The following is a 12,425-nucleotide window of genomic DNA, read 5'->3' as shown; positions in this document are numbered from 1 at the left end:
AAGAAATATTTCATCACGGAGAATGTTTACTTAATAAATATTTCACATTGTATAACTATCATTATAACTMTTGTCATTTGCTTTATCTTAGCTAGCTCTTACATATTTTGTTTTATCTTTCTTACCATTTATGGGTATTTGCAGTTCTATCGTAATTGTTGCTTAGGACTGCGGTATGTTTATTCTGGTGATAACTGGATCACTGCCAATATTATGGTGTGTGCGTGATTATGATCAGGATGGCCTGAACTCGGAGCCCGGTAGAATAGCAAGGCAAACCACAGTAACTGCAGTAGGGATGTTAATAAAAGTTTACCATTAGTCACTGAAAATACATTTGACCGTCATGCTTATCAGTCTATCGGTTAACTTGCATAWTTCTGTGGAATTAAATWRGTGTCCGAATTTCACAAAATCGGTCTAAAAACAGGCACAGTGTCTTGGTCGACGGGAATTGTTATTTAGCCGAAAATATTMATGTACAGTGAGTTAGAGTTAAAAAGTCGCTTTCTTATGTCAACTAATGGCTGTCAGTGAGCGGAGACTAGTTGCTAGGCAGGCTACAGGGAGCARTGGGCAAGAGGTGCAAAAAGCAGCTAACTAAGCAAAACGTTTCACAGCCTTTCTCTCATGTTCTACTGGTTTTTATATCAACTTTCTTTCGTTGTCAAKATGACAAAGTCACAATCCTAGTCCTAGTTGTTGCATATTTACATTTTCCTCCAAATTTCTAATGAAAATGTTAATCTCGGTCACATGAATCTGTTCTTATCAGGTGCGTCTTTTAGAAGTGTTTTCCCGCAAATTGCATTTTGGCAAATGWTTGAAAATGATGTATTCCATTCTCTGCTTCATTACAGTAGTTGCATGTTCAATAATATGAGAGGATAGGCTTGTTATTGTTGCATGTTTTTTAAGCTCTTAGTGAAAAATCTCCGTTCCTTTACTTGGATTTTGTAGTTCATCATCTAAATTTAAAAAAACAAGGCAAAGAGCAGTAAGTGAAGTTACTGCACTCTGAACCAATAGTGTGTGATTGCGGAGCACAACTCGTAGGGTTCCTGCATGTGGTTCCTTCATGAACGCCCCCCCAAAGCGTCCCATTGGTTTCTGCATGAACGCCCCCCCCCCCCACTTTTGATATACTGGATTTCCCCTGATTGTCTATGCGATTCAAATATGTGATAAAGGGAAAATAAAAGTATTATCTGAGGTTTTCCGGGGTGAAGGACACTATCTACCGGTGTCTTAGCTAGCTACTGGTGTCGCCCCCGTCTCCTGTGTACCAGAGTCCTCCTTGCTCGCAGTGTCCTTCACTCCCGCCGCCTGCCCTCGCTGTCATTACCAGAACTGCGGGAAASCAGTGCCCGACAGGTGGGKGTGAAGGTCTATCAGTGCACTAGCTAGCTAGTGTTGTCACCCCACCTCGTCATCTTCTGTGGGGTTTATCGGCGGTTACATCCAACTTTATGGTGCATTACCGCCACAAACTGTACTGCTCCCGCCTGTGTACCAGAGTCCTAGCTTAAAGAGAGATTGCCTTTAAAAGCAAGGAATCACGTTGAAAACGATGAGTCCAAAACAGCTCGTGTAAATAGGATAATTTTAGTCATAAAGTCAGTCTGGTCTAAAACTGAGTTTRGAACATCCGTGCGTCACAACGGGATAAATGAAGGTTGAGTTTATATTTGACGATGTACATTTTCCCACTAACATGGGATGAACAGCTGCGGTGATTGCGCTCTATCCAATAGTACAGACAGTGAGACAGACCTGCCCCGCTGCCCGACTTTGTTTACCTACATAAGACAAAACGTCGCACATTTTTTWWACTTGAGAAATACTGCCCAAACACCTTACCTASATGTAAAACATCCTCTGCAAAAACATCAACATTTATTACAGATTTCTTTAGTTATCTTAGATTCATTCTGGGGATTTTGAAGTAGTGAAATAGGCTTTCGAGTCTAGAGTGTCTCATGAGGGACAAACATCATTAACCAAACGTGGAATCAGTCAGGAAGAACACCTCCAAGAGCAACACATCAGTGGCACTTAAAAAATGGCCAATAGAAGTATAAAGAGGGGTTYCTGTTGCATCCTCCCATGACATGCCATTGTTTACAGTTTGTTGTGGAAGTGTCTGGTACCCTGGCGTCCCTGATCAACCAAATCTAAACTATTTGGTTTCACCCCAAAAACTTTCAGTCAACAGAGGCATTTAACAATAATTACAATTTGATGTGTTGAATGTGTCCTTCGCTAACAAATATGCGTTTAAAACAGCTTTTTATCCAGCRCCTGTAGAAGTGGGAGATTACATTGTAATTTACTCTCGCGTGACTGTTTGGTCTAGAATGGGATACCCTAGATACACTTTTTTTTAAACGGAAGAGCACATTCAATACGTCTAATAGTCAGTATTGTTCGTAGATATACTAAATATGCTTCTTGACTGGAAACCTTTATGGTGAATCCGAATTGTTTAGATTTGGTTTATCAAGGACGCCTGGCTATGGAAGCGTCAGCAACGAGCTGTCTGTAAACAATGGCGTTGYAGGAACGAAGCAAGATTCCTACAGATGCAGAAACGCCCCGAATTGYGGGACGCAATTGCACCCTTCCCTGAACAACTAACGTTAGTTATTGCAAATTGGAAACTCCAGTTTCTCTTTAACAGAAATTATTTAACCAGGACACTTTGTAACAAGATAAAACATATACTACAAAGCTTGATTTGGGTCTCAACAAAATGTTGACCAAAAGTGTAGTTACTGCTGTTTGCAATTGTACGGCAGAATAGATCTAAATGATACGAGCTATTTTACATTGTTTTATGTCCGGTGTTATCCGCAGTAGTCTCCGTAGACGACAATTCTCCTCCTGGTATTCCGTTACCGTTTTCTCAACTGCTCCGAAAATCTCCACAGCAGCCGCCGTTAAACGTTCATTCAAAAACACATGCAACAACTGTAATTTAGACATTTTCAGTCGACAAGGTTGTATTTTCAGCTAGTATTCCCTTCGTTCACAAGGAAAGAATGGTTGCCACAAACAAAACAAACCCGCTCCCCGTTTTACTTCCGTATTGTCTTCTTCTGTTTGTATCAGTGGGTGGGGAACCCATAAAAACATCACAGCCCCCCCCATGTGGATGGAGTTTCACTACAGACCTGTGATGATGGAAATAGATAATTAATGTGGGGAAGTTTCAATTAGTAAAAGGGTGATCTTGGATGATCATTTCTTGCATGAACTGAAAGACAACACATTGTAATACAGGTGACTCCTGACAGCTGCAACGGCTTGGGACTGATGTGAAAGCGTGCATTAAACCAGAGAATGCTATGCTATGACCTCGCATTTTTTTTTCAAACTCACCTGTTTTTATATTCTAGGGACTTTAGTGAGTAGACTGGAACATGGTTTTATGGACATACAATCATTATTTGTTCTGTACAGTGCAATATTTGTTCCATATGGTGTCCAGGGGCCATACACAAATCTATTTGACCACAGTAAAAGTCCAGCAACAGTTGCTATGACCTAGATATTTGTTCAATTTACATGTGTTGTATTCTAGGGACTCTACTGTGTAGATTGCACCATGTTTTTTTGGAGACACAATCAATATTTTTTTCTGCACAGTGCAATATTTGTACCGTATAGTGTCCATTAAGCTATTTGACCACAGTAAAAGTCCAGAAACACTTGCTATGATCTAGCTTTATATTTGTTCAAACTCACCAGTCAAGCCATCAAGAGGATTGTGACYTAGTGTGAGAGAGGTGGCAGGAAGCCTCTCAGCCTGCCTTGGTTTGTTTTGTATTACCGCTTTTGGCATGCCTTTTTGTATTTTTTTCCTTTTTGTATATATTATGTTTTGGCACCATCTGAATAAATAATCATCTGTTTGGACTGGCCTAACATGGGAGTCCTGACTGAGCTATCCCTGGACCTAAGGTAAGGTTGCTGGCTGCCAGGAACATACTGTACATTCATCACCTAGTCGCATACCCCTAGATATAACGAGTGGAGCCAAATCATCAGTAGGCTAGATATTGGTTTCGTAACATCACATTCACTTTTCACACAGGAAGCAGTGAATATGAACTCTGTGATATCTACCTCCAGCCATTGAAGCTGCTCTTTCTCCTGACTGGTCCTGAGTTCCTCCTGTTCCTCTTTAATATGTGTGGGCTCTGGGTCCAAAGACAGAGTGAGGTGATCAGCTGTGGAGTCTGTTTGGAGCAGTTAGTGKAGCTGCTGTTATAAAACAGGTTACATTAGGACTCGGCAAGGACACCGACAGAGAAGATATGTACTCAGCAGAGAGTAGAACTGAGAGCTGGAAAATTGTGATAGATAAAAAGATAGAAAGCAGGGGATTAGTGCAGTGGAGCTACCAATGGAGTGGACTCAGCTGCCTCCATGCACAGGACTGCAGAGCTAGATATTCGTATATCTGTCTCCTCCACAGGCGCCTCATTTATAACTGTTACGTAAATGTCACACTCAATTCCTGTGTGTGCCATTTATGAAAAGTCTGCACATGTACAATAATATTGAGATTGATACCTATCCTAAAACTGCAGGCATGAATCAGCATTAAAACCGCACCTGGAAAATGTCTTCCATTCACCTTTAATGGTGTCAATAATGCACTTTATTTGCTGTATAATTTGGAACTATTAGTAATTGGGCTAAGGCAGTATCTTAAAAAAAGCACAATGGTAATTTTGATCACATTTCTGTAGAGGTGGGCAGAAGGTTTTAATATTTTGCAGTGACTTCATCTAAAACATGCATGCTGTTTATAGCAAATGCCTGTCTATGCATTCTGCAAGATTGATTGTATATTCAAAATCATTTAAAAGTAGGCTAAATGCTACAGCCCACACTTCTATGCGAAAGACAATTTTTTTTTTAAAATATTTAGTTAATCAAGAGATTATTGGGTTTACACTGTTGAAGTCGGAAGTTTACATACACCTTAGCCAAATACTGACAATTCCTGACATTTAATCCGAGTAAAAATTCCCTGTCTTAGGTCAGTTAGGATCACCACTTTATTTTAAGAATGTCAAATGTCAGAATAATAGTAGAGAGAATGATTTATTTCAGCTTTTATTTCTTTCATCACATTCCCAGTGGGTCAGAAGTTTACATACACTCAATTTGTATTTGGTAGCATTGCCTTTAAATTGTTTAACTTGGGTCAAACGTATCGGGTAGCCTTCCACAAGCTTCCCACAATAAGTTGGGTGAATTTTGGCCCATTCCTCCTGACAGAGTTGGTGTAACTAAGTCAGGTTTGTAGGCCTCTTGCTCGTCAACATGCTTTTTCAGTTCTGCCCACACATTTTCTATGGAATTTGAGGTCAGGGTTTGTGATGGCCACTCCAAACCTGGACTTTGGTTTGTCCTTAAGCCATTTTGCCCACAACTTTGGAAGTATGCTTGGGTCCATTGTCCATTTGGAAGACCCATTTGCGACCAAGCTTTTAAAGTTCTTGACTGATGTCTTGAGATGCTGCTTTCAATATATCCAAACATAATTTTCCTTGCCTCATGATGCCATCTATTTGTGAAGTGCACCAGTCCCTCCTGCAGCAAAGCACCCACAACATGATGCTGCCACCCCCGTGCTTCACGGTTGGGATGTTGTTCTTCAGCTTGCAAGCCTCCCCCTTTTTCTCAAAACAATAACAATGGTCATTTATAGCCAAACAGTTCTATTTTTGTTTCATCAGACCAGAGGAACTTTTCTCCAAAAAGTACGATCTTTGTCCCCATGTGCCACTTGCACAACTGTAGTCTGGCTTTTTTATGGCGGTTTTGGAGCAGTGGCTTCTTCCTTGCTGAGTGGAATTCAGGTTATGTCGATATAGGACTCGTTTTACTGTGGCTATAGATACTTTGTACTGTTTCCTCCAGCATCTTCGCAAGGTCCTTTGCTGTTGTTCTGGGATTGATTTGGCACTTTTCACACCAAGTACGTTCATCTCTAGAGACAGAACGCGTCTCCTTCCTGAGCGGTATGATGGCTGCGTGGACCATGGTGTTTATACCTGCGTACTATTGTTTGTACAGATGAACGTGGTACCTTCAGGCGTTTTGAAATTGCTCCCAAGGATGAACCAGACTTGTGGAGGTCTAAATTTATTTTTCTGAGGTCTTGGCTGATTTCTTTTGATTGTCCCATGATGTCAAGCAAAGAGGCACTGAGTTTGGAAGGTAGGCCTTGAATACATCTAGCAGGTATACCTCCAATTGACTCAAATGATGTCAATTAGCCTATCAGAAGCTTCTAAAGCCATGACATAATTTTCTGGAATTTTCCAAGCTGTTTAAAGGCGCAGTCAACTTAGTGTATGTAAACTTCTGACCCACTGGAATTGTGATACAGTGAATTATAAGTGAAATAATCTGTCTGTAAACAATTGTTGGAAAAATTACTTGTGTCATGCACAAAGTAGATGTCCTAACCGACTTTCCAAAACTATAGTTTGTTAACAAGAAATTTGTGGAGTGGTTGAATAACGAGTTTTAATGACTCCAACCTAAGTGTATGTAAACTTCTGACTTCAACTGTATGTCCTGCCTTGCTTTACTCTCTGAGACTAAATAGGAAATGATGTCACTCTCCTATCGCACAGCAATACTGTAGCCTATAGGCTACTGTAAAATATTTAACATAAGTTACTGGTCAATTTACTGTGTTGGCAGAATGCTTTAATATTTTGCAGTAATTTATGCTGTAATCTAGGAAAGAACTGTGTCTATTTCCGAAAGAGAAAACAATGGCAAATTGTTGTGGACCTGTCAGCAGAACGTTTGAATTCAACAATTACTTTTCCCCAGTGCTTCATTTGAGACTGATCTGGTACCTCTCTTGGCATGCATTTTCTTCTTGCACTTTTTGCAATGTACAAATTATAACAAAAGCGATCAAAGTGCCTCTTCCTTAATTCTCCTGGCCCCTCCAAAAAAAAACTAATGTGAAAAAATTGATTTTCATAGTTGATTTTGGTTGGGTCAGCTTGGGTTTATGGTTGGAACACTTTCTATTGTCTCTCTCCCTCAGCTCTAATAGACATGACTCTGCAACTCTCATCTCTCCAGCGTTGCACTTCATTTATTTCCTTATAGAATCATAGCCGTGCGAAGGGTTCTCGAGGAGCTGCAGCACCCCTGAATAAAAAATAAAAAAGTTGTCCAAAGGTATAGAATTACTGCTGTCCAGAAAGAAATGAAATAATTCAGAATATCCTACTACATCACGAGGCCTATAATTTAGCCTCAGAGGATCAAAAGTTTATTAAAAAAAATAGCCTAGCTGTGGATTGATTGTGTGTAGCCCAATAACAAGACATAGACTACCGTCGGGAACACGTGGCAAATCTGTCAGTGAACAGCACTCAGACAAAATAGGCCTTTTCACAATATTTCAAATATAATTGTGGAAAAACACAGGTTGGAAAGCAAATGGCTCCTGCTGAAAAGAAAAGACTAATCTGTCTGCTGTAGTCTACCAAAATATTTGATCAACTTCCAAATATTGTTTTACTAAGAAGCAGGTTAATAAATATATATTATGCCCCCCACTTCTAAAACCAAAGTATATAATATGTATAAATTGTCAGATAAACGCTCCGTTTAAACGGCGTCYACATGGTCCTAATGTCACGCGCTGAACTTAGTTATCTATGTTTTCTTTATTATTTTGGTTAGGTCAGGGTGTGACTAGGGTGGGTATGCTAGTTTGTAYTGTCTTGGGTTTTTGTAAGTCTAGGGTATGTAGGTCTAGGTGATGTGTAGGTTTATGTTGGCCTGATATGGTTCCCAATCAGAGGCAGCTGTTTATCGTTGTCTCTGATTGGGGATCATATTTAGGTAGCCATTTTCCCTTTTGTGTTCGTGAGTTCTTGTCTATGTCTAGTTGTCTGTTCAGCACTCATTTGTAWAGCTWYACGGTTCGTTTTGTTATTTTGTTAGTTTTGTTCAGTGTTCATTCTTATTAATAAAGAAGAATGTACGCATACGACGCTACGCCTTGGTCTCCACCTTTTGACGACCGTGACACCTAAAGCACACCGTTGCCTCGTTTTGTATCACATTCCAATGATAAAACTGGGGGGAACAAAAATGCAATTTCAGAGGGTGGGGGGGACATGTCCCCCCATGTTCTCAGCGAAAGTTGTGCCACTGCAAAGAAGTAGCCTATAACAAGAGAGGCTTTTGGCAAGAACGCATTGGCCATCACCAAGTGAGTGAGTCATCATTAGGTGAGTCAGTGCAACTGGGAAGCATTTTTAGGACTATAATTTCCTCCTAATATTGTAGCCTACAACACACCTAGGCTCAGGCTATTGATGGATTCAAGACAAGGTCAAAACGCAGAGAGGAAGCTAGAAGTACCACCAAGTCTCTCAATACAGGCTTCAGGGGCCTCATTTATAAACCGTGCTTGCACACAAAATATACCTCAAATTGTGCATGCGCCAGATTTCACGCTAAAATTGGCATTTATAAAAATGTATCTTGACTATTAGAATGTGCTCACCTTCAACTCCCCGCAAACTTAAGACCATGTGTACGCTTGTGGTTAAAATAGTGTATTGCAAGCTGGCAAGTAAGTATTCTGTGCAAACGGGGGATTTGATAAAAATACGTTTATTCATAAAAACATAACAGGAAAACATACGAACAAGAATGCAGCCATTTGCCATTAGTGAGAACAGATCAAATCTATCTGTTTGATTTTCTGAATCTAAAATATAGAAATATAGTATTTTTGCTATTTCTTTTATTTTCATAACCATTGCAGAATACATTCCTCACCTTTTCTGGCCATGATGGGTTCATATTCCCGAAGTAGCCATACAACAAATTAGCACGCATACGCATCTCTCATTTAATTGGACCTATACTCTCTTGGGTTCTCTCTGGTAGCTGTGTTGCCTGGGTCAGCTGTAATATTCTCATAGGTATCAGCAGCTCCAGGGCCTGGCAGAAGAGTTGCATAGCCTATATATAATCTAGTCTGGGTAGCAGTCTTTTTCATGAACGTTCCACTCCTTGCCACTGCTGTCATTTGCCAAAGACAGTGGCCTTTGGCAATCTCAATGTTCAATATGCATAGCGCGGGAAGTAGGGGCGCAGAAAAAAAAACGAAGAAAAAATAAATAAAATAATAATTAGTCCTTTATTACTCCGGTATGAGCGGAAAAAAATACTCTTCAGACCAAAATTCCACCTCAATCCCAGCTTCAGTTGCATTGCATTAAGGACTCGAAAGAAACACGAAATTGTCAGATGCTGTCATTCCTCACACATATGATGATCATCCTGATTTTCTTAAATTTAAAGAATGTTGTTATAATAATTTCCATTATATTATGGAATCCAGACACGCTACTTTAGGAAACTTTCTGAATGGACATAAAGAGAATTAGCTAATTACACACACACACACACACACACACACACACACACACACACACACACACACACACACACACACACACACACACCCACACCCTAAAAGGACAGCTGGTGCACGATATCAGCTGGTGCACGATATCTAAGGAAGTCTTGAGGTTTTGCTCGCCTGAGGTAGAGTATCTCATGATAAGCTGTAGACCACACTATCTAACCAGGGGGTTTTCATCTGTATTTTTCGTAGTTGTCTACCTCCACAGACTGAGGCAGGCACTAAAACCGCACTCAATGAGCTGTATTCCGCCATAAGCAAAAATGAAAATGCTCACCCAGAGGCGGCGCTCCTAGTGGCCGGGGAATTTAATGCAGGGAAACTTAAATCGGTCTTAACAAATTTCTATCAGCAAAAACAAAACTCTGGACCACTTTTACCCCACACACAGAGATGCATACAAAGCTCTCCGACACCCTCCATTTGGCATATCTGACCATAATTCTATCCTCCTGATTCCTGCTTACAAGCAAAAATGTAAGCAGGGAGCACCAGTGACTCGATCAATAAAAAAGTGGTCAGATGAAGCAGATGCTAAGCTACAGGACTGTTTTGCTAGCATAGACTGGAATATGTTCTGGGATTCCTCCAATGGCATTGAGGAGTACACCACATCAGTCATTGGCTTCATCAATAAGTGCATCGATGACATCGTCCACAGAGTGACCGTACGTACATACCCCAAACAGAAGCATTGGATTACAGGCAACATCCACACTGAGCTAAAGGCTAGAGCTGCCGCTTTCAAAGAGAGGGACTCTAACCCTGAAGCTTATAAGAAATCCCGCTATGCCCTCTGTCAAACCATCAAAAAGACAAAGCGTCAATACAGGACTAAGATCGAATCGTACTACACCAGCTCTGATGCTCGTCGGATGTGGCAGGGCTTGCAAACCATTACAGACTATAAAGGGAAGCACAGCCGAGAGCTGCCCAGTGACTCGAGCCTACCAGACGAGCTAAACTACTTCTATGCTCGCTTCGAGGCAAATAACACTGAAACATGCATGAGAGCACCAGCTGTTCYGGAAGACTGTGTGATCACACTCTCCGCAGCCGATATGAGTAAGACCTTTAAACAGGTCAACATTCACAAGGCCGCAGGGCCAGACGGATTACCAGGATSTGTACTGCGAGCATGCACTGACCAACTGTCAAGTGTCTTCACTGACATTTTCAACCTCTCCCTGTCCGAGTCTGTAATACCAACATGTTTTAAGCAAATCACCATTGTCCTTGTGCCCAAGAACACTAAGGTAATCTGCCTAAATGACTACTGACCCGTAGTACTCACGTCTGTAGGCATGAAGTGCTTTGAAAGGCTGGTCATGGCTCACATCAACACCATTATCCCAGAAACCCTAGACCCACTCCAATTTGCATACCGCCCCTAACAGATCCACAGATGATGCAATCTTTATTGCACTCCACACTGCCCTTTCCCACCTGGACAATAGGAACACCTATGTGAGAATGCTATTCATTGACTACAGCTCAGCTTTCAACACCATAGTACCCTCAGAGCTCATCAATAAGCTAAGGACCCTGGGACTAAATACCTCCCTCTGCAACTGGATCCTGGACTTCCTAACAGGACACCCCCAGGTGGTAAGGGTAAGTAACAACACATCCGTCAGGGGTGCATGCTCAGTCCCCTCCTGTAGTCCCTGTTCACTCATGACTGCATGGCCAGGCACGACTCCAACACCATCATTAAGTTTTCTGATGACACAACAGTGGTAGGCCTGATAAACGACAAGACAGCCTATAGGGAGGAGGTCAGAGACCTGGTCATGTGGTGCCAGGACAACATCCTGTCCCTCAACATGATCAAGACAAAGGAGATGATTGTGGACTACAGGAAAAAGAGGACCAAGCACGGCCCCATTCTCATCCACGGGGCTGTAGTGGAGCCGGTTGAGAGCTTCAAGTTCCTTGGTGTCCACATCACCAACAAACTAACATGGTCCAAGCACCCCAAGACAGTCGTGAAGAGGGTACGACAAAACCTATTCCCCCTCAAGAGACTGAAAATACTTGGAATGGGTCCTCAGATCCTCAAAAGGTTCTACAGCTGCACCATCGAGAGCATCCCAACTGGTTGCATCCCTGCCTGGTATGGCAACTGCTCGGCCTCTGACCGCAAGGCACTACAGAGGGTAGTGTGTACGGCCCAGTACATCAGTGGTGCAAAGCTTCCTGCCATCCAGGACCTCTATACCAAGCGGTGTCAGAGGAAGGCCCTAAAAATTGTCAAAGACTCCAGCCACCCTAGTCATAGACTGTTCTCTCTGCTACTGCATGGCAAGCGATACCGGAGTGCCAAGTCTAGGTCAAAGAGGCTTCTAAACAGTTCTACCTCCAAGCGATACGACTCCTGAACATCTAATCAAATGGCTACCCAGACTATTTGCATTGCCCCCCCCCCCTCTTTTACACCGCTACTACTCTCTGCTGTTATCATCTATGTATAGTCACTTCAATAACTCTACCTACATGTACAGTTGAAGTCGGAAGTTTACATACACTTAGGATGGAGTCATTAAAACTCGTTTTTCAACCACTCCACAAATTTCTTGTTAACAAACTATAGTTTTGGCAAGTCGGTTAGGACATCTACTTTGTGCATGACCCAAGTAATTTATCCAACAATTGTTTACAGAGAGATTATGTCACTTATCACTGTATCACAATTCCAGTGGGTCAGAAGTTTACATACACTAAGTTGACTGTGCCTTTAAACAGCTTGGAAAATTCCAGAAAATGATGTATGGCTTTAGAAGCTTCTGATAGGCTAATTGACATAATTTTGGTCATTTGAAGTGTACCTGTGGATATATTTCAAGGCCTACCTTCAAACTCAGTGCCGGTTTGCTTGACATCATGGGAAAATCAAAAGAAATCAGCCAAGACCTCAGAATTTCTTTTT

At 41.5% G+C, this 12,425-nt stretch overlaps 1 protein-coding gene across 1 annotated transcript in view; it reads right to left on the bottom strand.

Moving 5' to 3' along the window:
* Positions 1-3,080, bottom strand: part of LOC111954467 (endothelial zinc finger protein induced by tumor necrosis factor alpha-like) — a 9,038-nt gene extending 5,958 nt beyond the window's left edge. Inside the window, exon 1 of the mRNA XM_023974273.2 lies at positions 2,829-3,080. Within this exon, the coding sequence (XP_023830041.1) occupies positions 2,829-2,985 (157 nt within the window). The 5' untranslated portion in view covers positions 2,986-3,080. The remainder of the gene's footprint in view (positions 1-2,828) is intronic.
* Between the last annotated feature and the right edge of the window lie 9,345 nt (positions 3,081-12,425).

The sequence above is a fragment of the Salvelinus sp. IW2-2015 genome, linkage group LG1 (assembly GCF_002910315.2).
Source record: "Salvelinus sp. IW2-2015 linkage group LG1, ASM291031v2, whole genome shotgun sequence".
Taxonomy (NCBI): domain Eukaryota; kingdom Metazoa; phylum Chordata; class Actinopteri; order Salmoniformes; family Salmonidae; genus Salvelinus; species Salvelinus sp. IW2-2015.
The sequence above is the reverse complement of the archived record's forward strand: the minus strand, read 5'-3'. Positions and strand labels throughout refer to the sequence as shown.